Genomic DNA, 26,841 nt, shown 5'->3' with positions numbered 1-26,841 from the left:
ACCTAATAGGCAATTCGTTCTATTTACATCGATTTAACGCCAGTGCATGTTGAATCAATGTGAGTGGCCTGGTCTGGTCCATCTTGGATTTCGCTCGAAAATACGACGTTTTGAAAATGTCATTTCAACTGGCATTACGCAATTTTACATTGATTCCACATAATTCGCTAGCTTGGATACAAAACGAGTCTGCTAAACCGGGTCGACATAACCACCGGTTGCTGGGATACAGCAAAATGTAGCACATGTTAGATCGCAATAACCACACGCCAATAAGTTTCTTCCGTTGATTTATTATTACTATGAGATTATACAAAGGTTGATGTGGAGTAGGAACATCATGCGGGAAATCTTTAATCATTGGAAAGTGCTAATTCAAGCCCAAGACAATAATATAATTACGTACTAGACAGCAAATCCGTCATTTTTACATTGATTGTCTGCAGTATTTAACCCAGGAAACAGGAAAACCAAACGTTGTTTCATTTCAATTTACTGGAAACTGCATTTCCCAGTGACAAAATATAACAATCTGCAAAATATAATCGTCTGCAGACGTTAAATTAATGCAAAAATGACGGCTTTTGCTGTCTGGGGTACACTATGTTCACAAATAGGAAGCAAGAAGAAAACAACAGACATTGTTGTTATTATAGGAAACGTTACTGGAGCGTTTTTACAAAATCAGACCAGAAAAGTGGACACAAAAATCCAAAATATTCTGGAAGCAGTTGAGAAAGTGACATTTGCTGCTCAAACAAAGTACTCGGCCTGTGTTTTTATAACACTCGTGTTTTCTTGAGGACAAAACATTTAGAATTGCTAGCGACAGATAAATATGACAAAGTAACTATTTGAGTAAAATCAGTGTGAAACGCGGCAGTAGGTTTTCCATTGAGCACTGTTTGTAAAATATTGTCACTCGACGATAATGACGTCAGCTGAACTACCGTGGTAGGTTGCAAACTTGGTTTTTATGTGATTGTCAATCACAATTCCACAAACAGCAAATGCTGAAGTGCTACTAGATGAAGGTAATAAATGATATATTTCAAGAAGGAAGAAGCCATACTCTGTCAGCATATCAGTCCGTTTTGACATTGAATCAGTGCAAAAAAGGAATGATTTTCTGACTGGCTAAGCTTTCTTAATAAAAGGCGTCACAAAATTTCATTGGTAGCACGAAATTGAAAACAACTTTAGGTGGTTTGAACATAACAAAACGTCTTCTGAGCTCAGATAATAATAAAAGCTTCACTTCAAACAAAACATGATCAAATTGTGCACTTGCTCCGTTCTAAGTAAGAACATACAATCTCGGCTTCAAACTTTTAGAGTTGAGTGGCGCAAATGGTTGATAAGGATGATGCAAAGAGTATACGTTGTAATGACAGATAACTTGACCTTGAATTTCAGGTCTGTAGAAAGACAAGCGCCTATGCTGCAGCTGAGAAGTTTCCATTAGTTGTGGTTGTCGCAAGGCATCTTTCGGCAGATGAAAAAAAAATGGTGTTTTCCAAAAAGAAAATAATTCCTAGAATAATTTTCAGTTTAGACGCTCAAGCGATGTAACAATAACTGGATAAACAGGGGATGTTTGCAAATTCTCTTTTCGTCCTGGCAAGCAAATTTTATGATCATTTTACATTGATTTAACGTCGCCACTCGTCAGTTCAAGGTAAAACCAGATAAATTTGCTTTTCATTTCACGGAAGGTCGCATTGCCGTCTATGGCAGATCAAGCAGAACCTCCACGTATGTGCAAGGGAAGTACCCGGTCTGAAAAAAAACAAACGATGGTTAACATCGCAAACAAATCAAGTCACAAAATCATATCCCTTCCAATAGTGCGACTTATCCGGTTCGCGCGAACCCGTTCTTGGAATCTGAATAACTTCCGCTAACCGGTCGTTACCAAGCGTATCTATAGGCGCTTGTCACTAAGGTGTCACATCTAAACCTGTCATTGCATCTATGTCGGGTCGATACAACATGCTGCTAAAGTGACATCATGCTGTTGTTAAATCATTTGAACTCTTTCACTTGCCCAATTAGCTAATTGGACTTCTTTACATAAATTCAGTCTACAATCGTAGTACAGTATAATATTATTGTAAAAAGATGGGTTTGCGGGCTGGTCTGTCAGTCAATTACATAAATTTGCATTGATTTATCCTATGTAGACATTGTCAAAAGACAGCTACAAAACCTACAGCTGTCGAGTCATTTGAATAGATTGCTTAAAGGGTTGTTAAAATATCCTATGATACTATTTTATTGCTTTTCTTTTCCACCCTTACAACCTAATTCCTGCAACCTGAGTATGATGATATTTACAATCACAAACGGTGTCGTCTGATATCATAAACAGCTTCTTAGAAATACTGGAAACATGGGTTGCTTACATTTTGCATGGGCATGTACAGCAATGAATGGAACATACCTCTCCTTTAGTGTTCATGCCCTCATACCAATTTTCATCGATTCTCGACACCAGCGTGATGACTTCTCCCTCAGAAAAGGCCAGTTCTCCTTCGTTTTCGGGCTCGAAATCATAAACCGCCTTGCAACTCGGCTGGTTTGGAGAGGATGCTGAAATCAAACCGTCACGACATCATCACAGTCAAAGATGAAAGTTATATCACTAGTTCTTCACAGGAACAAAAAGATGAAGACCTAAAAGGGGACGGGAGATAGGAGGATGGACGACAGGAGGATGAGAAAGACTTAACATCTCGAACAATCCACTCCGGCAATTCCAAATGAGCTAAATGAATGGCGGAGGATGTATTCGCTGGGCTAAGACGGCCTGCTGTGTAACACGCTAAGAGCAAGGTACAACTGCCAAGAATTGAGCACTACAGAAAAGCACGCTTTCTATTATGACGATTACTTGATCTACACAAACCAGGAATGCAGAACTGACTGACCAACGTAATTCAACATCTAAGTGATGTAGAAATGTTACAAAATTTAAGACAACAAACGTTGTTTTGCAACCGCAAGACAATCAAACAAGTTGTTGTGCATCATGGGAATACAAAAGTAGGAATTAGATGAAGGGCAAGTACCTGGCTTAACAGGAGATGCAGGAGGAGGATGAGTAGGAGCAGCGGATAACGGAGCTGACATGGAGCGATCGACGGGAGTCATGCTCGGAGTCCGGAGCTGTCGTTTCGTCCTCTCCTGGAGAGAGAAGTAATGTCTGATGAATGCTACTCTATGTTGGTGAACACATGAAAATATCCAAGATGGTTTAGTGTTTACATTTCATCTAGCTCGCAAATTTCGGCCTTTCAATCAATGTAAAAAAGCCGAATTTGCAAATTATGAGTGACAGTGGATAGTCCTCAATGTTTTAATGTTTTCAAGTGGAACAGTTTAAGGCCTGTGAGTGAAAATAAAATTTAAAAGGTTTACGTTTATCTAGCCAGCAAATCCTTTCCGATTTTACATTCATTCAACGTCTGAAGATGTTAGATCCGTGAAACAAAGGTATGATGTGCAAACTGGGCGTAGCTGTGGTCTCACCTTTTCCGGTCGCATGTTAATTTCCTCTACAGACCGCTTCAAGTTGTCCAACAGCGACTCCAAGATATCACTGGATTGCCGATGATACTCCAGCTGGGTTTCGATCAGAGTCGCCAGTTGATTGACTTGCTCAACCTATGACGTATCACATTTGCTGTCAATCAAAATTTCTTTCCCCGAGAAACTTTTTCTCAAGAGATGACGCAGAAACCAAACTTGCAATTGTGAGACATAGACTGATGTGTTTGCTTTGCACTTGTGAACAACCAAATCGTGTTTTTGCTGAACCGGAAGAGGAAATTTATGAGTTAAGTGCGGTAGGTACCTCAGCGAGGAACTTCACCAGTGACTGTGAGTTGATCAAGCAACAACCCAGACAGCAAATCAACCGCGTTTACATTGATTTAACGTCTGTAGACGTTGAATCAATGTAAAAAACGGTTGACTTGCTGTGTGGGTGTGTTGTGTGAATTGCCATGTAACGTTCAAAGAGCTTATAAGGCGACAACTTTTATTTTCTTTATATTAAAGACTTAGGCTTACACTTAAAAGGCTTAGAAAATCATTTAGAAAAACAAAAAGGCTTAGGTGTAGGCCTGAAGATGCCAACGTAGGCGCAGGTTAATTATCACAGGAAACTGAGCGACTATGGACATTTTTAGACGCTATTAACGTCTCCTATCGGTTACAAACTGCGACTAACAACCCATATTCCTCAATCCACCTTCCGAAACGAAAAATAGCCACGCACAATCCTTGCGGCTCAACACTGGATTTTCACATTGTTACGCATTTCAATTTAGTATTCTTAGCCATCTAGAAGGCACACCGTTTCGCGTCTACGAAAGAATCTTAAGTAAACAGATAATAATTGCAATCCATGGTAAGTAAATACGATCAACGCGGTCTACACTGTTCCAGCTATAGAATGTACAAGATTTTAAAGGCGTGGTTGGCTTTGTCCAAACAAAAAAACAAAACTCTATGGCGCGATTATCCCTTTCCAAGTTCAATATATAAGAAGACCAAAGTACACTAGTATACGATCACATGAAAACTATAGTCGTGAAAGCTATGCGCATTTCCATATTTTTTACGCTACTCTTAGTCTTACGTCAGTTCATGAACTGAAAAAAACGTTGTTTGTGAGTTCATGGCCGTCTCAAGTTGCCAGGAGGAATCAAACCTTCGGTTTTCCGGGTTGAAATTATGGGAGCAAGTCTTTTAGGCGCTGACAGTTAGGCGCTGGTCTAATAGGCGCGCACACTGTGGCGTCTGGATATTTAGGTGCGGAACACTGTGGCGCCCGGTCATTTAGGTGCTATTCCTAGTAAAGTCTGTAGATTGTAACAGCTTGGCAGCTTGCCAGAAAATTATATCATGGCTTCCGTGAGTGAAGCTGCTTAAACCGGCAATGCTTTTCACATAAAATGTTGTATTGAACAGAAAAATATGTTGTTGTTTTATTGATTTATTATTGTTTTATTTGTTGTTAGTCCAGGTTTGCGTTGGTGAAAGCTTTATCAATAAATTATTCAAGCTTCCGAACATTATTGGAAGTAATCCTACGGAAGTATCCCTACGTCGTAAATCATGGCAGATCCATAGTCTTTGCCTGTCCTTTTTTGGCTACGGTAATAATATAATATTTTGTGTGAAAATCATTGCCGGTTAAAGCAGCTTCACCCATATATTTTTCTGTTTAATATAATATTTTGTGTGAAAAGGCATTGCCGGTTTAAGTAGCTTCACTCACGGAAGCCATGACATATTTTTCTGTTCAATTTAACATTTTGTGTGAAAAAGCATTGCCGGTTTAAGCAACTTCACTCACTGAAGAAATGACCAACAACGCACACGCATTAACAAAACAACATATTTTTCTGTTCAATATAATATTTTGTGTGAAAAGCATTGTCCTACGCCCCTACCTGCCAAGCTGATACAATCTGCAGACTTTACTAGGAATAGCACCTAAATGACCGGGCGCCACAGTGCTCCGCACCTAAATATCCAGACGCCACGGTGTGCGCGCCTATTAGACCAGCGCCTAACTGTCAGCGCCTAAAAGACGTTGACCCGAAATTATAAACGTAGGATTGTGGGTCACGTCCAAATAAGCAAGCTTGGTTTCTGCGCACCCCTGTAACAACTTAACTTATTTGGATTTCTTTTACCACAGTAACACAACCTTCACTGAAAGGGGCACGGTCACCGGATATTTTAGATATATATCTGTGTCACTTTGTTATGGTGAAAAACAATTCGATAGACTCCATCCAGATGTTTGTTTTCTGGGTTGAAATGATCAAAACTAGCAATGGAAACCCTCAACGTCTCAAAACAATTATACAGTAAATGTCTGTTGATACCAACAGGTCATATATGTATTGTCAAAATCGTCTATACTTACCGTATGCACAGGATGTGAAATTCAAATTAAGTAAGTTGGTAAGCACTAGGACAATGCAGATAAGCGTTAAGTGTTGTGGGAAATCGAAACACAAAGCAAAACTATGAGAAATAACTCAGCAGTGGTGCAAAGATTAGTCAATGGTCGGTAAGCAACTCAACGTACGAAAAATGTGAGAAAATTAGTCACTAAAATCAACAGACATGCAGGTACAAAGCATGCTACAAACTGGTGGAAATGAACCTCAACGTAAGACACTACACGTCAATTGCAAATGCATTAATCAAAAACTTTAAATGGAAGAAGACTTCGGCCAAGTTTATTATTCAGTGGTTTGCGTTTTTGACGCAAGGTGGGCAGTTGTTACAAGTGTTCTGTTTTTATCATATGTGCGATCAGAGTCTATCACTTTCTAATTTTAAAACAAGTGAAATATGCATGCCGTGAACTGACGCGGTGCTTGTTAAATGTGACGACATAACAGAAAGACCACAACGATGTAGCTCGAGGCACAGCTGGCTGCAGCCGCAGCTAACCACAATGTATATGATTTTATTCAACACCTGAAGACGGTGAATCATAGAAAATAATCAGACATGCGTGTGTGGTTAATTTGGGATGCTATGAATTGCAAGTGATACTTTGAACAATGCTTTCAGTCAGTGGATCCTTTTCAAAAGGTGTACCGGTCCTACTTTATGTACCATTAACTGCGAGATGATTCCATGAACAAGGGCTTGTATTCTCGACAGTGAATCAAACCAATTTGGCAAATGTGAAACTGTTGTTTTCGAGGCTAACATGCCGTGAGCGCACTTAGAATGAACCGACTAACAATATTTTGTTACAGAAGGGTGTGCAACGTGCTTCCAAGCGACCGGGTGCATGTTGTTAAGGTCAAGTAAAAGTTGAAAGATCACCAACTCACGTCCCCAGAAAGAAGATTGAACATGCTGCTGTCCGCCAGCTCAAGAGACTCCTCCAGCTTCTGTTCGGCTTGGCTCACCTCCTCCTGAGGAACCTTGGCTCCTGCCGCCAACGAGGTACATTGATTGGAGCCGATTACAATCGAAAGCGACACAGATTTACGACAATCGGTTATCAAAGCGTGCGGATCAGACGCGTAAACTGATTAGATTGGTACGTTTTGCGCTCTTGAAAACTGTCATTCCTCTTTTTGAGCAAGTTTTCAAGATTTTGTCATTGTGAGAATAAGAACTAATCAACGAAAGTCTCAACCAGGGTCTTTTTTTAATCTGAGAACATGTTAAAATTTTTTAAAGGGCAGTGGCACACGCACAAGTCTAATACACTTGTTTCACGTAAACAACTTTTGGACCGTCCCATGCGTTCATAGTTTCGTACTCTAGATGTACAGTGCCCTATCAGCAAATCAGTCCTTCTTTACCTTAATTGAATGTCTGTAGACGTTGAATCAATATAGAAAAGTACTGGCTTGCTGGGTGCATATTTAACTAAACACGGTCAGACAAGGATAGGTTAAATAATGATCGCAATTTCAAACTATATAAGTAGTTAATGATAATACGATTAAGAAGGTGCATACGACAAAAAGCTTAATTTGGAACAACCAGTTGAAGCTAAACGTTTTCTCCAACTAGCAACATTTGTCAGTGTTATAATAATCATAATAACAATATTTATATTTCATAATAATAACAACATTTATATTTTCAACAATATTTATTAATATTTATCTTTCAGTCATAATATTCAGTGTTAAGATTGATTCAACGTGTAAGGACATTGCACTAGCGTAAAATAAACGAATTTTGCTGGCGGGGCTGGTGGAACAGCAGTGACAATGTAGTTATTGACTATTTCAATAAACAATAATAATTTAGAAGCCAAATAAACAGTTCCGAACAAGAGAGAGCTTAAACCAATCTTGCTTTGAGATGTAAAGCTTCAGGTTGTTCGACGTGACTGTACTTGATATGAACGCCATTATGTGTCACACAATAGGTCGGTAAATCGTGGTAAATTTCCTGTAATTCAACTTAAGTACAGTAGCCACCGCTAGTTCCAAGCACCACCAAGTCATGTGATGAAAAATTTTCGCCAGTAAATCATGACTAGGAATAGACTACGTGCAACCGCTTTGCAGTCACATCAACATAATGAATATCAGTGTCACATCAATCATCATGACATGTATTTCAATACATTCTGTTTTGATCCAACTAGCACACTGAGTTTGCCAGTTTAAAAATAGCACACTCTCTCATGGCCTATTTGAGAAAGAAATAAAATCAATAATTTGGTGTTGAAAAAACACACTGCATAAGTAAACAATAAATCTGTAAACAATTGTGCTAAATGAAAGCAAGAACTTTAAAGCGGACAGATGCTACTTAGATGTCAAAATCAATGGGCCACGTTGCAGATATGATTTTGGACGGAATGGCCCGTTTCGGTGAGTCCGATTCAAAAATCGTTAGCATTTCGTATCATCTCTGAATTCGAAAAATCAAGTCAAAAAACGTACATGAGCCCGAATGTTGTCCAAATGATCACTGATGGCATCTCAGTGCAACACTTCAAGAGTTACAACAGTTTATTGTACTCACTATTTTTCTTCTTTGAATCTCACCAACTCGTGTAAATTTGTTAAGACTGTGTGATTGTGGCAAACATAGCGTTCAAAATTTGTGGCCTGTTTTGTTTGTATCAAAAAACATTCTACGGTATATTGATAGCTATCATATGTGGGCCTGACTTTAAATGGGGGCTGATGAAATATCTATCAAACAAAACTCAAAAGCAGCTCAAGAACATTTGGAAAGCATGATTACAAGCCATGCAGAAACACACGGAAAACCATACACAAATTAGCCAAGTGAGTTTAACATATTAACCGTTACAGCTAAGGTAGTTTAAGATCACAAAATCCGAAGTGTGTTAGGAAGAGTTATTCATCCACCCCTATAGCTCAGTTGGTTAGCGCGTGACTTTGTGAACAAAGAAGCTTCAAGATCAAGCGGCGCTGGTTCAACTCTCGGGGTGTGCGCTTGAGCAACGCACGTTAAGGACTGCTCTCCATTTAGCAGCATTTAATGGGTAGAATAATTTCCCGGCAACAACACTTCAACAATCGGAAAAACTTTACCCTGCAAATCTCGGTAACCGGCCCTGCGTCAACAGCCTCTGCAAGTATTGAAAACTACCAAGAATAACCTATCAAGGCTTTGTCAGTCCGAGGATAAAGATTCAAATTTCAAAACCAACGAACCAACCAGAGCAAAGACGTGTATATATTTTTCTTTCGAAATACAGTACAGTACTTAGTACGTCTGCAATTGATTTTCCATATACTGTATACCGATTGTTTCGGTTACTAACCAAATCTAAATACACATGGCGATCACAAATGTTTTAGAAACAAATTTGTGATATAGCGTCATTTTTCATTGACTGAACAATGAGTGTTTAAGTTTTAATCAAAGTAAAAACCAAACCTTGCTGCAAACATTAGCCATAAACCAAACGTTTGCAAGAAAAAATATGGTGGAACCTCGGTAAGCCAAGCATATATGGGACGGAAGTCAAGCGGTCGTGCTAGTGGGTTAATGCGGGATTTTCCTTTACTGAGCCGACGTGCCAGAGAAAAATGCGGGACCAAAGTGGTGGTGATACCGGGATAGTGGTCAATTAGAGCTATCCAGAATAGTTCTCATCTATGCTACATTGCTACAACTTTTGTTGTTATGTCTCTGGGCTTCCGGAACGCCATAAATTGCCATTAAGTCTTATCCCAGTTACATTTAGGTCCTATTCAGCTTACGACGATCTAAGCAAAAAACAACTACACGATAGGAAGAAATGCAAGATTCTAAAAATGATTTTGCTTCTAGAAGGAAAGTTAAATCAGGGGTATATTTCAAGAGACTAAATAACAATGAAATTATCTTTTCATTTCCAATTTTTTAACAAACAAATGTTACATACTAGCCAAGCTGTACTTTTACATCATTTCAACGTGAAGCGACATTGAAACAATGTAAAAATGGACAAATTTGCTAGCTGGGATAGCGATGTTGCCATGCGTTGGAGTAGGCAAAAGTAAACTACAAAGGGAAGACTTTCATGGCAAATCTCAAACGCTCCGAGTAGAGCCAACTATAAAGTGCTAGCAGGCAAATTCAGAAACCATCAAACCTCTAAAAATGTGTCGCAACCCACAACAAAACAAACCGGAATTAAAAGATAAGCATCAGCTATTGAATATTGATTGAAAAACTCTACAAGTTAGAAAAATGCAACCAATTTCAAAACCAAACTAAGCCAAGAAAATCACGGGCTGGGATACAAAGCCACTCACGTCACTGGCTAGGATGTTGGCCATAGAGTTATCCGACAGCTCTAAGGCTTCTTGCAATTTTACCTCAGCCAAACGAAGCTCCCCTTCCGCTATTTTATTACCTGATGTCGAAAATGGAAATTTGCCAGTCAAGCAGCTCCTTTCATATCAACCAATTTTTAACAAGGCGTAATTCAGCCATCTAATCTTGTAACCTATTACAAGATAGACGCTGGCCAAAAAATACTTTTACCAAAAAGAAGCTTAACTAATAGGCATGAAAACACAATGTATTTATAAAGTTTAAATACTTAACTTTCAAACCATGCATTATCTTATTAACAGAGTGAAGCCAAAAAAGGTCTGAGATTCATCATATACCTTCCATTCAAACTATAACATGCCAAAATAGTCTTTTAGCGTTGTCTATCAAAATCTAATCAAAAATTTAATTCTTTCCTGCACAATGAGCCAAGACTTTAGTTGTAAATCGAGAAATCTTATGCTTTCAATAATTCAGATTATAAGTGGGGAGCCCATCAAGTGTATGGTTAACCACAAAAGAGATTGAACTTTGGTCAGACTCTGTGCTAAAGCATGTAAAACAATTTCAAGTGTTTAGTAATGGTTTTCATCATTCAGCAAAGGTAAGCAAATGATGCCAAAAATAGACTGCTAAAACCTGTCAACTGATTACATTGCTCATTTTTGCTTACACTTAAAAACGTCAAACGATAAGATTTTTATGCTAATCTAAACTTTAACTTCTTTTTGGCTTTTGCATGCTATTAGTGAACTACTGTACCTCATGGCCCACAACTGCAATTCGGATCAACACCTGATCACCAACACCTGCAATGTACACTGCATCTTGCTGATTACTCTTACTGGATAAAAATTCTAAAGCACACAATTTATGGCATAATAACTGCACTTGCGCACTTTTGGCAATAAAACTTAATACTCCGTTTTTTCACCTCATTTTCAATCTGCTCTCACCGAATTGATAGTCTCGAAAATCGTGAAAACTTTTCCGCTTCTCCTGTTGACTCAATCGCTTCTTTTCTGAGATAACAAACAACACTGTACCTCGCTTGCCCCTCCAAACAAAGAATCATAAAGAAGTAATTTTAAAGATCACATCCAGATTTTACGAAAGTATTTGAACAGTCGAGATGCTTATGACAGCACATGTAACATTATAAAGAAAAACTTTAACATATTTGCAAATGGCTAAGTATGCAATATACATGGCCAGGCGCAGGTTGGGTATATTGTATCATTACGGCATACAGAACGCTTAGCGTTAGCAGATGTGTTTATTTCTTGTAATTTGGTATTAAGTTAGTTGTAAAATAAGTGGTAAAACCTGATTGGAGAAGGGTGCTACAATAGCGTGAGGTCTACCGCCAAATAATGTAGGACATAATGGAGGATTATGGTTAGTCAGTGACAACAAGGTCATTTTCACTATTAAAGTAATGAACGATGGATAATTCAGTGGTAGACCGACATAGTGACACTTAATATCATTCGCAACTTTGACGTAAAATTTAATAAAAGTAATTCCAAACTAACATCTTAGTTCTACTAGCTCGTTATGACTGTACAGTGTACACGTGAAAGTACTGTACTTTGACCTCAGCATTAAAAATTGCCGTTTTTATATCGTTTCAACGTTGAAATGACATAAAAAAGGCAACTCTTGCTTGAGAATTCTTTTCATTGGCTACAAGGTAGTTGCTGGCAGCTAGAAATCAAACAGTAGGCATTGTCTTTCAACCGTACGCATCTGAGCGTTGCAGCATGTAAAACAGCAGCCATTTTTGCCGGTGCGTGTCAGACTCCCATCACGTGACAAACTGGTATTTCGTCAGAACGACTAGGCTAGGTTGATATCAAAGGACAGGTTGGTTAAATACTGAATTATGGTTTTCTGGAAATTCTACCGCAGAATCGATTTATTTTTTGTGCGAATATATAATTGGTTTCCAAACAGCCAATCGAACCATTTTTTACATTGATATAACATTTGCATTGAATTAATGTAAAAATGGTTAATTTTCTGTTTGGGTTACAACCAGTAATTTTTTATCTCATCCTATTTAACAAAAACCATCATATTTAACAAAAACCAGACAGTTGTAAAGCACCAAAAACCTGTGACATAATTTTGTCATCACGATTATTTTACACAACTCCACAAAATAAGGTAATACAGTGAGGAAACAATTATACTTTAAACAAAACCAAACATTTATAGCATTAGGATGGGATGCATAATTATACTTAGCTTGTTTTAAAACGAAAAAAAAATCTTTCAAACCTTTTTTCCGTTTGTAGTCGTAATCCAGTCGTCTTCCGGAGAGTTTTTTCCGATGATGCTGAAAAAAATGATTTAAAAATGAATATTTTGAGTTTAGACATGAAAACGGGTTTAATACGGAGGCTGTCCATGCAATACTACTAATCTAACACCAAAACTATCAGCATGATTAACCTTTCGCAAAGTCAATGACATGGGTCAGTTCTTTTGACATAACCAAGTGTTGTCTTTGCAAACACACACTTGCAAATGCTATGGATATTCAAATGCTGTCATTAAATGAAACTTACTCTTGTTATTTCAATTTTGCGCCAGAATCATGGAGTTGAAAACAAGATAAACTTGTCATTGGCTGCGCATGAGTTGTAGGACGGGAGGATAACTCACCCCATATAATCAGTAACTACTCAGAAAATTCTAATCTCATAGTCTTCTAACACAACATGGTTTTGTAGGCCAGGCCACATGATCCAGATATTCAAACAATTGGTTATCTGTGATCAGTAGGGGGCTTTTATTTGGACAACACCAACAATCGATAAACTGCTTCATTCGAAGCCCATGCCTTCAAAATTGAAATTTTGAACACAACTCAAAGCAAAAGAAAGCTTTTTTACATTGATTTAATGTCCATCAAACGTTGAATGAATGTAAAATGGGGCTGATTTGCTACTTGGAACTGGATAAGAACTTTGATGGTGAAAAATTCACCAAATCGAAGGTGGTTGCAACTCTACCTTGCAAAAGGTAACAATTCACATTAAAAATAGGAAATTTTACCAGCAGGTATAGAATAGTTGAATGAGTTTCGCTTTTAGCAGCATGATCGTTGCTTACTTCAGTGTAGATTCAAACGATCTGTTATAGCCTGATGCTGCGGGTTCTTTTTGGCAATATCAAATTACACTAGCTTTCGGAACACAGTTTCCTAGTCATGTGCTATGACGAATGGTGTTGAAGTCAGTGAGTGGTTCTTTAAAGTGGCTCTTTGGTTTAGCTTGAGACTGCCGTCTGTTGAGTTTCTGTGCTGTTAGGCGTTATTGCTGTGAGGTTTTGTTGGATCAGTTGATTAGTAGATTAGATGACGTAGTTCTTCCCTTTCGGCGCGGTTGTTGATTTTAGGATTTTGTCTGCTAATGAATATGGCCTCTTTGAAACGTAATTGTACCGCGTCATTTTCTCTTGCAATAATTTTAAATTCAAAGTCTGCGTGGCATTGTTGTTGGTGATCAAATACCAAACTTTTATCCGAGCTGAGATGTTCTTTGAGGCGGGAGTGGAGTGGGGAGATGGGTATCCGATACCCCAAAGACTTCCTTAAACAACCACCCAGACGACGACGACACCGACAAAGCAAACAACCCTCCCCTCAGACACCATACAACCCAATACATTTCGAATTTCCTTATATGAGCGACGACGCGGACCGTAAAATAAAGAAAGTCTTCAAAGACCTGGACTTACCAGTCCGCCTCTTTCGGCGCTCTGAACCCTCCGAAACGCACTTAAAAAACCACAAAAACCCGAACCCTGCCGGCTGCAAAACTGCCAACTACGGAACGACGACATGTGCAACACGGCCAACACCAAGAACTGTGTCTATAAGATTATATGCAAAAAATGCAGGGAAAGTTACATAGGCAGCACGATCCGCCCACTCCATTCCCGCCTCAAAGAACATCTCAGCTCGGATAAAAGTTCGGTATTTGATCACCAACAACAATGCCACGCAGACTTTGAATTTAAAATTATTGCAAGAGAAAATGACGCGGTACAATTACGTTTCAAAGAGGCCATATTCATAAGCAGACAAAATCCTAAAATCAACAACCGCGCCGAAAGGGAAGAACTACGTCACCTAATCTACTAATCAACTGATCCAACAAAACCTCACAGCAATAACGCCTAACAGCACAGAAACTCAACAGCCGGCAGCCTCAAGCTAAACCAAAGAGCCACTTTAAAGAACCACTCAATGACTTCAACACCATTCGTCATAGTACATGACCAGAGAACTGTGTTCCGAAAGCTAGTGTAATTTGATATTGCCAAAAAGAACCCGCAGCATCAGGCTATAACAGATCGTTTGAATCTACACTGTGATGTATAGACATAGCCGTACGAGCCAGGGGGGGCAGCTGCCCCCCTATTGTTTCAAAACGTCGCGTATCCGGGCAAAATCTTGCAATTATTAGGGCAAAAATTGCTGTATGAAAAGCTACAAAATTGCATGAATTAAGAAAAACCATAAATTAATATATTTTACCTATCAAACTAAGTACAGCCTCTTATTTGCACAAGAAATGTGCCGCAAAATTTTTATTTGGCACACCCGTATTGATGTATTGCACTGCATGGTGATCAAACTGTAGTACGAAATGCATTTAACCAACTGCATCATGCCAATTTGGGCAGCCACCAAAATATGTCTCTAATACTTTTGTGAAAATGCCCAAATCAAAATGCAAAATTTGCTAGACCTATATAACTAATTTTTATAATTTTCACAAATGCATCGTGTTGATTTGGGCAGCTGAAAACATGAAATTATTCGATGAAACTGATTAGTCTGTTTATACAACTGCCCAAATTAGCGTGAGGCAGTTTTCCCAAAATGAACAAATTCATTAATTTTTCCCATTTACATAACTGTATCGTTTAGATTTGGGCAACAAAAAATAAGTTATGAAATTATCTGATCATATACTCTATTTATAAAACTGCCCAAATTGGCATGATGCAGTTGCCTCGGCATCAAAATTTACATAGTGTTTAATTTTTTTCGTAATATCCATAAATGCATTATCTTGATTTGGGCAACTACAAAATATGACTGTATATAAATCTGGTGAATACTTTCATACAACAATTCGGGTGGAGAGGTTACAGTACTTTTTCTTCCATAAACAGACATAGCTAAGCAACACCACAACATTTAACAAAAAAATGTTATACCTGTTAAATGTAATGTTAATGTTGTGGTCAGGGTTGAGAAAAACTCGGGTTTTTTTAAAAAAGCCCAACCCGCATGTTTTTTTTTTTTTAAAGCCCGGGTTTTTTTGGGTTTTATTTAAAAAAGAAGCAAAAAAGGTAGATTCATGCTTATTTCACCTCAAATACTACTTTTTACCAATGAAGTGCCTCTCACTCACAGTACATGCTGGCATAACTCAATAAAATAATGCACTATAGGGCTGTCTAATTATGAGGCCTTCTTGCATAAATGAGTTTTAGCGTAGTACAAAGTGGCATTACTTGATTTTTGTGTACAGAAATATCCACTGTGTTTTCAATTTATCCTTGGAAATTTCCTTTACAATCACATTCTTAAGTCCTAATTTGAAGTTTGTTTTAAGTACCTTGTAGTACTTTTTCTCAGGTTCATTTTCTCAATTTTCTGATAAAAATCGGACAAATATGATGCTCTGGGTTTTTTTATGGTTTTTTTTGGGTTTTTTTAAGTGGGTTTTTTGAAAAAAACCCACCCGGGTTTTTTTGGGTCAGGTAAAATACCGACAACCCTGGTTGTGGTGTTGCTTAGCTTTGTTTGGTTACTTTTATAAAACTACCCAAATTAAAATGATGCAGTTGCGCCCCAAAATAAAAATAAAATATTTAGTTTGTTTATGCAACTGTGTCATGTTAACTTCACTAACATTTAAAATGCTACTGCTGAAACATATAATCTCAAACCAATCATAATATATTCATTTATTTCAAAGCTTTCCAAACTTAAAACCTGCCATGCAAGCTGGCAAAATATTATAATTTCTAGCTTCTAGGGATATGTGCGGTTTAATTTGGTCCAAAATCTGTTTGTTACTTTTGCAATCCAAGGAAATTGCAACTAATCCAATATTTAAGTGGGGTGGTTTTTTATTTGTGGTGTGTAAAACAATATTTGTTACTCCTACCTACCAATCTACCATGCCAAAGTGCAGAAGCATCGAGCAATGTACAAGCAAGGCATCTTCAAAGATTAATTTAGTTCTTCTATCTTGATTACGGTACTTTGGTAAGAAATTTTGGGAGCAAGTCTTTTAGGCGCTGACAGTTAGGCGCTGGTCTAATAGGCACGCACACTGTGGCGTCTGGATATTTAGGTGCGGAGCACTGTGGCGCCCGGTCATTTAGGTGCTATTCCTAGTAAAGTCTGTAGATTGTATCAGCTTGGCAGCTTGCCAGAAAATTATATCATGGCTTCAGTGAGTGAAGCTGCTAATACCGGCAATGCTTTTCACACAAAATGTTACATTGAACAGAAAAATATATTGTTGTTTTATTGATTTATTATTGTTTTATTTGTTGTTAGTCCAGGTTTGCTTTAGTGAAAGCTTTATCAATAAATTATTGAAGCTTCCAACATTATTGAGTTCATTTTTAGTTAACTCTTTCGCGACCATGGACGTATACACACGTCTTGGAATTTTTGCCATGATGACCAAGGAAGTATCCCTACGTCCAAGGTTAAAAGGTAGCCTATTTCATTATTTCAAGCAAAAAAATAATGTAAATGATGGCAGATCCATAGTCTTTGCCTGTCCTTTTTTGGCTACGTAAAAAAAAATATTTTGGCGGTGCAGTTATCAGATGAGGACTTCTTAAAGATGGGGACACAGTGGATTTTTTTTCTTTCACTCATTGGAATTGGCAGTCAAAACTGGCTAGGCAACCCCTTACTTTGGAATTTCTCGATCAAAAAGACTGTAGGCTAAATTACGTAAACTTTTTGCTTAAAATTTTCCAAATTTCTCCATAATCATTCTGCTGTACCTCCTAAAGCATTGCGCGCAGAAACAAAGTAAATTTTTTCTCATGTGCAGAATTGTTTTGGCATTCGATTAAACTACATATATTTTCATATTATTGTATCATGCTTGGGTAGTAAAAATTATAATGAAGTACACTTTTCTGCCAATTTTTAATTTTTTTAGAAATTAGAAAAAATACCTTTTGGAAAGTTGCTAGTTGTACATAGAATGTTTTAAATTTTATTGCAAAGCTTTGCATCTTCGGATAGCTGAAGATGTATGCTTTCATTTGATGTCAAGATTGTGCGTCTACGTCGATCACATGACATGTTTTTACCGCGTAAATACATTACAACAGATTTGTGTGAAAAATGTCTGGTAATTTAGATTAAATATAAATTACTTCTGTTCGGGATGGATTGGCCATGTGACGAGAACGCGTAAGACGCTCTACTAGTGTTCACATGAATACATTTCTACAGGGCATATAGGCTACACCTTGGCTACAAGTTGCAAGCATAATGGTGAGACTTCGCTCGTTATTAAACCTAGTCCGGGTTTTGACGGAAAACTAAGTTACTCTTCACTCAAGCCTACCGCCTGCTTGAGTACAGCCTACGGTACATTTTTTACTGATGTTTAGTTATTATTTGACCTAACTAAAAGTGAACTCAATCTCATACATTTTCGGAAACTTGAATAATTTATTGATAAAGCTTTCGCCGGCGCAAACCTGGACTAACAACAAATAAATGCTGAACACGCGCATTAAAAAAAACAACATATTTTTCTGTTCAATATAACATTTTATGTGAAATCATTGCCGGTTTAAGCAGCTTCACCCACGGAAGCCATAACATATTTTTCTGTTCAATATAACATTTTGTGTGGAAAGCATTTCCGGTTCAAGCAGCTTCACCCATATATTCTTCTGTGTAATATAACATTTTCTGTGAAAAAGCATTGCCAGTTTAAGCAACTTCACGCACTGAAGCCATGATCAACAACGCACACGCATTAACAAAACAATATATTTTCCTGTTCAATATAATATTTTGTGTGAAAAGCATTGCCCTACGCCCCTACCTGCCAAGCTGATACAATCTACAGACTTTACTAGGAATAGCACCTAAATGAACGGCGCCACAGTGCTCCGTACCTAAATATCCAGACGCCACAGTGTGCGCGCCTATTAGACCAGCGCCTAAAAGACGTGGACCCGAAATTTTAGCTAGCTGGTGATCTTGTTATGTTAGTTTTTCACAGTTATCATGCACTGCATACATTATATTTGGGCAATTTCTATAAAAGCGTGCATATTTGGGCAAATTTACGTTCTGCCCCCCCAAAATGATTTGGTCTCGTACGGCTATGGGTATAGAATAGATCGGCTTACAGTCGACATGCTTAATCTGAAATGTTTTTGGGAATAAGCTCACATGAGTTGGAGATGAATTTCTCGGCCTGAACCTGATTACAACGTCAGCGTTTACGAAACCTTTGAAATGACCAACGCAATGCATTCTTGTTTGGATTTACACTTTGACTAACGGTTATGCAAGCTAGAAAACCATGCCTCATTTACAGTCAACATCTGTACACGTTGAATCAATGCAAAATTTGATTTGTTGGCTGAGTGAAGGCAATTTAACGAATCACCTACAATCTCAATCAATTCGTCCTTGGTAACCTAATTCGGAATGAATTAATCAGTTTCACACCGCAGTCACCTGTGATTGCGTAAGGCTTTACTATAGGGCTTTATTCTGAATCATAATGTTATTATTAACACATAATCGAGCTGGAGTAATTTTAGCCTTCAAGATGTTCGTTATCGCTCGGACTTGTACAATTTGTACAGAAATTAGTCCAGCTTTTGCATGCAGATTACAGACAGTGTGTTTCATTATCATCAATCATTTTATTTTTTGTTGTTCTGTTTTATTCCAATAGTTTTCATGTGTGCTGCCTTTCACTGTTAAAGTTCTCCGGAGCAAGTAGCATCAAAAAAGAGCCTTAAGTTATGTGATAATCGCAGATATATATTATTGAAATGTAATAGTAGTACATGTACCGGTAATGGCAAAAACGATTTCTGTCCAAGGGAAGAAAATGAAAGACCAAAATAGAGATGACTGGAGTTGGTGAGAGAAGACGTCAGTGTAAGAGATCCGGATGGCATCAACCCCAATAACCGAGAAGCATGTTTAAGTCACAAGTACATGTCACCACCATTCACCCATTTGTCCCTTTAATAGATGAGATCTGGCTTTTGTCCCCGCTAGTAGAGGTCCGCCAGTATGCAGTCTTTTGTCATGCTTCTCGGTTATTAGGGTTGATGTCATCCGGATCTCTTACACTGATGTCTTCTCTCACCAACTCCAGTCATCTCTATTTTGGTCTTTCATTTTCTTCCCTTGGACAGAAATCTGTTTTACCATTACTGGTACAGGTACTACAATGCGATTAGAATAGATTAAACCAGACACTCAGTAAACCACTTCGAAAAGCAACATATTATATAATATGTAGAAAATTTTAATAAGTTTTATGCTTAATTATGTTGTGACAGGTTAAGCAAAGTTTTGATTTAGTTTCACTCTTCAAAGTCACAGTTTTTTGGTTTTGTGGTTTTCCATTGTTTATATTTGAAAATATAAACACCATGAAAAGATGATAATCGCTGTGAAGTGTATGAACACAAATTTCGACCTGTATTTTTTCAAGCTACTAAAAATCTAAAGACTACACCATCAAACAATTGACCATCCACTCTGTTTGTAATTGATATTCTGAACATTTCACCAACCATAACTTCTTTAATATCTTTATCACAGAGCTGTTGCAAGGGATCTAAAAAGTCCTGCTTCACGCCGACATCCAAGGAGTCTTTTATTTCTGAGAGCTGTGCCAATGCTTCTCCGGTTTCCTTCAAGGCGTTGCCTAAGAAACATTCAGCAATTCATTTCCAATACAGTTTGAGTACGATCGCAGTAGTAGTGCACTGGCGAGCTCAATGATTGCTCGCAGCAGTTTTGTAGAGTATTATAAGCCTGGTCACCGAATAGATTTCTGTATCGACCAACAGTCCACAACAAGGTGTCATACCAGATATAATGAAATAAACCAAGAAGACCGGCATAGGTTTCTATCAAGTCTCAATTCATTTACGTAACACTGCACACAATCTATGAAGTTACTTTCTAACGAAACCAAACAAATTGTTGTCATAGAATTTATGCCTGATCACGAGTACAAAACAGAAGACACTGCTTTCTCATGCTAACTTCACCTATTAGTACAGTTTGAGTGACTTACCGAAATTTGAGTCTCCACCCAACTCATTGCCGTATTTTGTCATGCATTCTCCAAGAGTACCTTCTGCCTGGGGGTACTTCACATCTTTTTGCTTACCCTGGATGAGTTAAATATTTGTAAACTCACCACATTCGCCACATAGATAAAATTACATGCTCAAATTACAGGTCATATCAAAGACAGAATTCAATAGTTCAAAAAATCGCCAAGTTGGCCGAAATAGCAACTAACTAATGTTTCACAACTAAAAGTGACACATTCAAAAACTTGACTTGAATATGGTAATCAAATTGTCTTCAGATGGGGATGTACCAAACCTAAAATCATAAAAACACGAATCTAATGTAATGTCTGTGTTTAGGTGTATGGTTGGACTAAGAGTTCAACAAGCACGTGTTCAAAACAAGTAAAAGGCTCATGAAGAATAGTGCTGAAGCATTGCAAACTTTGAAAGCAAAAGTTAAGGAAGTTTTAAATGTCACACCAAGCAAATGACATTTGCAAACATTAACCACATACCAACGGTCGTCAACATAATTATGTAAATATTCTGAACAGAACATGTCACACCGACACTCAATCAGAAAAATAACGTTTGTTACAGTTGAAAGTTATAACTACCGTACTAAAAAATACTAGAATATAAGCAATGACAATTTAACAATAACCGCATCGCAGTAACTGTCTTGGTTGCTATTGAGCTATTAGAAACTAACTTCAGTATCAACTCACAAAATTGAGAAAAGGGCTACCTGTATTTTTTGATAAGTGTTCATCATGTTCATCTTAGCACGAATTGTCGGATTAGGCTGAAGATATTCTTTTGTGAGTGTCATCATTTCAGAAATTGCCTTGTACGTCACATCAACTTTCTGAAAAATAAATGGCAACACAGTAACTCAAGTGTCCAGATTAGAATAGCGGTCTAGTTCTAAATACGATATTACAGCGCGGGGTCTAAGGCAGCTCCTGCAGCAAAACGTTACACATGACAGATCGCTCTCTGGAAAAAGAAATTGGTGATCGGAAACTGACTGGGACATCTTTGAGGTTTGAAAGTTAGTAACAAAAAAATTCTGGCCAGAACAAAGAACAGCCAATGTCATTCTTTTTCTTCAATTTGCATAAAAATATCAGTTTTTGTGGTACATGATTTATCAGTATTTTGTGGCAGTTACCAGTCCAAGTAACTGTATATATGTCTACTCTTATCACATAAACACATCACAAGTCGGTAAATTTAAGAAATGATGCAGAACTGTAGTATTCATAAAAAGGGGTAGCCTACACGACTTTTATGTTCAGACACCTGTCAGGCAGGCAACTACACGGTATTGGTAAAATATTACTGAGTTTGCCCAATGTGGTGCCGAATGGTTTCGGCGCTATCACACATAAGAAGCTTATCTGTTTCAAGAAATTTCACAAAAAATTCGCAGAAAGCAGGCGACTTGAGCAATAAGCAAATGAATACTGGATAGTTAGTGGATATGCGTGGTGAACAACATATATGCAACACCATCGATCAAGAAGGCAGTTTTAGTCAAACTTTAATTTTCACATAAGAAAACTTGTAATTGCTATTTCACTTTTTTGATTGTTACTCTTTTTTAGAAAAGTAGTACATTTTACGCATCACAATTTTTTGTATATTTTTTATGGTTTAATACAAAATTTGTGTGAAAAGCATTGACTTAACAGGTAAAAAAAAAATCCATGACTTAACTATCGTTATTTGGTTTAAAGTATATAAATAAAATATTACAATGCTACAATATAACCACAAAACATCCAGTAAAATATACTGTACTTGGAATTAAGCCCAAATCGGCCTGTGCCACAGTGAGACAGAACCACAATATTTCCGCGCCACATTGTGGGTGTCTACTGTCTACCTGGCAGGTACCTACAATTTTACATGCTTGAAGCTTGAAATCATGCTCCGCAAAAATATGCATGAAAAATTACGTTTCACACATATGCTTTGCAGAGTCTGCAACTAAACTTTTTCTTTCACGTTAAGCTATATTAAAGCATGGGGCATTGTTTCGACTATGGCTGTAACTTTACATGAGCCTGCCATAGTAACAAAACCTTGAAGTCAACATAGTATGTCACTATCTGTATTTATAAAGTTAAGTTAAACCTGCAGAATAAGTTAAAGCTGCAGAATCAATAGAAGCTTAATTTTTGAACACCAAAGTAGTTAAGGTTATTTAATTATAGCATAACACGCTGGCCATATGGAAAAACGCAGACCAAATGAGTATGAATAGCCCATTCAGTCAAAAGCAGATCATGTTGTAAATTAGATATATATCATATGGGTCAGATGCATCAATTTTGTACCTGTAGTCTCCAGAACAGAGAAAAAATTCAGAATGCTTGGTGCCATAAAATTTTGATTTAAAAGTCTTGAGATACTTCTCTACCAACTAAATCAAAAGACTGCCCCCAAAAAATATCATGTTTTTATACTGAAAATTAAATATCAGTGTGAGTATACCCATTTTATCAGTTTCTAGCAGGTTTACTGCAGTTGTGCGATAATGTACCTAAATATTCTGATACTTCAGCCAAAGTCATGTATTGTTTGACCTCAAGGTAGTAATAAATCATATGCTAGCAATAGTAATACCTACTTTTTTCATATGGAGCCATTGCCAATCAAATATGCGTAAAAAGCACCTCACAATCACAGCTAAATTAAAATTTAACAACTTTAACTGTATCTATGTTCTCTAAGATCAAAAATAGGTTATAGAATGCTTCAACAGGTATCATTTCTTATGAGCAACTTTTATAGTAACATTACATGTAAAAATAACTGTACAAAGGAGTGCTTACTGGTTTTACAAAAAAAAAAGAAAAAAAAAAGTTCTGGAGACTACAGTGTTCTGGAGACTACAGACAAATTCAATAACAAAGAAATTCCTAATCTTTTATTTATTGCGAGTCCTCTCTATGAAATCCTGCCAAGTGAGCATACTAGTCCATCACATACTGGAAGAATGTTTGCTATTTTAAACAGGGAAGCATACATTTTTTGTTAAAGTTTGTTCTGGAGACTACACAATTTTGGAGCCAGGCTAAATAGCTTCCATAGAAGAGTGAACTATTATCACACTTTTTAGTAAATCTGTTTTCTTGTTTTGTAGGTTTGTTTATATATAAATTTGCATCATTTTACACCCAAACAGGAGCACAGAGTAGGCATTGGTAGAGTAGTACCATGGGTCGTTCTGGAGACTACAACATAGTGGAGCCAAAATTGCAGATTTGTAAAATTGAGAAAAATACAAGGCCAAAATTGTAAAGCCAGTGTCATTTCAACATTAAAATGTAGCTAAAGCTGCACAGTGTTAAATAAAAGTCAGTTTAGCACTGCAGTATTTGCCTGTGAAAAATCACAAGGGAATTACAGAAGTAAAAACGTAAAAAATCCAAAAAAAGTGGGCAATTTTGTGATAAATCCAAAATTTTTGCTAAGAAGTTAACAATTTCCATTGAAAATTAGCATTACATAGGGGGGGCACATATCTAAACTGTAACTTAAAGCCTAAAAAAGTAGACTGAAACCTTAAGAGATACCAAAACTGCAAAAATGCGTTCTGGAGACTACAGGGTACAAAATTGATGCATCTGACCCATATATAGTTCATAAAAATGTGCATGTAATTTTCAACTACTGGTAATATGTTTTCAAATAGCCATTAGCCAGGCATATATTTTTGGTACGGTACTGTTTGTGAAAAGTATAACAGCACAAAATGATGAAGTTGAAAGCTACATCTGCTACTGCATTCAAAGAAAAGCAAATGCAACACATTACATATATACAATAAATGATTTACATTTATATATATATGGCTACGCCTAAAAAAAACACCAGTGATAAATCAATAGAATTTAGTGTATATATGTATAATTTTTAAAAAACATTGAATGTGGTGCACTATCGAGCAAAAGCTTCCTGAAACAGAACCACTGCAGGATTTCTTCAACAGTGCTTTTAAGGTACACTGGGAAGGCAGCACAAATTTCCTGGTTCAGGAAACAATAGCGTAGTCAGCAAAACAAGCTCTTGGTGACGTCAGAAAATGACAAAACTTTTGGCAGACAATTGTTGCGGGAAAACGAGAATTTCAACATGTTCAAGAATTCACAATGCTTATGCTGTGTGTCTGCAATTCATTGTCAATAAAAAGCCAAATTTTACCATCAGAGGTACAAAATTATTTTTGGTTTGTAATTTACAAGATTAAGTGACCAAAATTTCATTTCGTAACAGACCCTACAAAGTTCCAAAGTTTATCATTTTTGAACTAGAATAGGAAATGATGAATGATTCGTGAAATAATTTTATTTGTTTAAGCCTACCTTCTTGATCATGCTAAAAACACAGTGTATTATATACAATATAATTTCAAAAAGGATGCTGTTTCGAACAAGTCAAACTGTAGCAGTTTTACAGTACGAAATTAAATGCATTTTCTACAACCACCAGCATCACAATCGGTATACAATTAATTTAATTGGATCTTCCTTCCCACTAAAGTGACTAAATGGAGCCAAAGGTTTATGTGTTTTGGATAACTAGACAAACTAGCGTGGAGGCCACACTGGTATGGTTAGCGAAACGCAATGCTTGCTGTTCTAGTTTTAATCTAATCGTTTTGTAATTAGAGTGTTTGTGTGTTCAAACAAGAAAAATCGAATTATGCTATAGATGAATTTTCCTTCTGTAGTCGAGGTGTTAAACATTTTCGTTTTTACTAAGTAGTACGGCGGATAAAAGTACAGCCGACCAACATAGCAATCAACTTTCTTTTCTTGTTTATTATCGAGTTGCTTTGCTATTGTTTTTTGTTTTAACTTTCACCTGTTTGTTTTTAATTCGCTTGTACATTTCTCAAGGTGTTGCAACCGTGCCTAATCCTTGCATGAAGTAAATCATTTCCATCTCGAGCACGCTTTAACTTTCGCGTTTTTTCAGACTCCTGCTGTGTTATGGCAAGTAATATTGTTCGTTTTGATGGTCGGAAATAAAAACTGAACTGAAGTATGTGACTTTAGAAATGCAACTTAATGTTTGATATTATTAAGTCTTTCATGCAATAGGCGCTGTCAAATAAATATCTATTTTGTATTCTTCTCCATTCCGACAACATTATTTTTGTCAGTTCTGTTCATGTTCAGAATTTGTGCTGAAAATGCTCTCAGAACGCACCAAATTCAATGTTAATTTTAAAAATTTTCTGGGGAAGGCCCCCCAGACCCCCCGCTGTTGCTTTGCCGTCACTGAACACCCTGTCAAAGTGGTCACGGTACGCCACTGCTCATATCTGGACTTATTTATAACAACAAACTGAAACGTTTTGGTAAGCAACTACTAGAAACATCAGCATTTAACAACAAAAAATGCCATAATTCATTTATTCAAGTTCAATTGATGCTGATGAAATATCAAAACAAACTCAAATAATAGTTTAAAAATAAGTCTTGTTATAAGATTACTGTCGAAATTGAAATCTCAACTGAGCTATGTATAAGTGAGGAACTGACTTTGTAAAAGCTGATACTCACCCTTTCCATTTCAATAAATTCATCTTCCATCCGTGTTTTGTCATTTTCGTTTCCAATTTTTTCTGAAACATACTGCAAAAAAATGCACATTTACTGTAACAACTACTGGTACACAATTACTCCAAAAGAAATTAATTAAATCAACACGTGCTGAAGCACCAAAACAATTCAAAGCTTAAAAAATGCTTAAATATTAAAATATTGGATATGCAGTAAAATACATTGTGCAACTCAATTAACTTCACACAAAGAATTTAAAAACCAGATACTGAACAAGAAAACCCTACAACAAAACTTTTTAATACATAATTATGTGCTCACTCAGGAAAGCCAATTCTCAAAAGATAATGTCAAGTGCTTTCATTGCTGAGAAAAATGCCAACATTTAAAAAAAAGGTGATGTGTGTTGCCTACTGCACTGCAATACTATTACTGATATTTTTTTTCATGCAAATATATACCTGGTTAGCTTTATTCCACTGTTTCTTTATACCACCAAAAGACATGGTTAATTGGTTAAATTAGACACAGAAAAAGGTAAAACAATAAACACAAGAAAAACCTTACAATCACAATCGTTGATTGAACAATACCT

At 37.0% G+C, this 26,841-nt stretch overlaps 1 protein-coding gene across 3 annotated transcripts; it reads right to left on the bottom strand.

Annotated features, from left to right (window-relative positions):
• Positions 1-273: 273 nt before the first annotated feature.
• LOC145774002 (endophilin-A2-like) lies at positions 274-26,841 on the bottom strand. 3 transcript variants are annotated; one of them, XM_082585129.1, is made up of 12 exons: positions 26,708-26,841; positions 26,247-26,318; positions 21,413-21,532; positions 20,661-20,757; positions 20,152-20,285; positions 12,592-12,649; positions 11,265-11,330; positions 6,873-6,973; positions 3,532-3,666; positions 3,072-3,186; positions 2,444-2,592; positions 274-1,779 (listed from the first exon to the last, which is right to left on the bottom strand). In XM_082585129.1, the coding sequence occupies exons 1-12, from the start codon at positions 26,750-26,752 to the stop codon at positions 1,729-1,731; spliced, it is 1,143 nt and encodes a 380-aa protein (XP_082441255.1). In that variant the 5' UTR covers positions 26,753-26,841; the 3' UTR covers positions 274-1,728. The 3 variants fall into 3 exon arrangements, with proteins under 3 accessions (XP_082441255.1, XP_082441257.1, XP_082441256.1); XM_082585131.1 differs by lacking the exons at positions 6,873-6,973; positions 11,265-11,330 and adding an exon at positions 10,287-10,387; XM_082585130.1 differs by lacking the exon at positions 11,265-11,330.

This window comes from Aplidium turbinatum, chromosome 7 (assembly GCF_918807975.1).
Source record: "Aplidium turbinatum chromosome 7, kaAplTurb1.1, whole genome shotgun sequence".
NCBI classification, from domain to species: domain Eukaryota; kingdom Metazoa; phylum Chordata; class Ascidiacea; order Aplousobranchia; family Polyclinidae; genus Aplidium; species Aplidium turbinatum.
Note: the sequence above shows the minus strand (reverse complement) of the source record. Positions and strands in the feature narration are given on the sequence as shown.

What these genes read in the sequence shown, in the direction of transcription:
- LOC145774002 (XM_082585129.1), bottom strand. Translation starts at nt 26,752, where the DNA reads ATGTCTTTTGGTGGTATAAAGAAACAGTGGAATAAAGCTAACCAG. An exon ending in AGTGGAATAAAGCTAACCAG is followed by an intron (nt 26,319 to 26,707) that starts GTATATATTTGC and finishes ATTTTTTTGCAG; the next exon opens with TATGTTTCAGAAAAAATTGG. An exon ending in AAGATATTAAAGAAGTTATG is followed by an intron (nt 12,650 to 20,151) that starts GTTGGTGAAATG and finishes CATTTTTTTCAG; the next exon opens with CATCATCGGAAAAAACTCTC.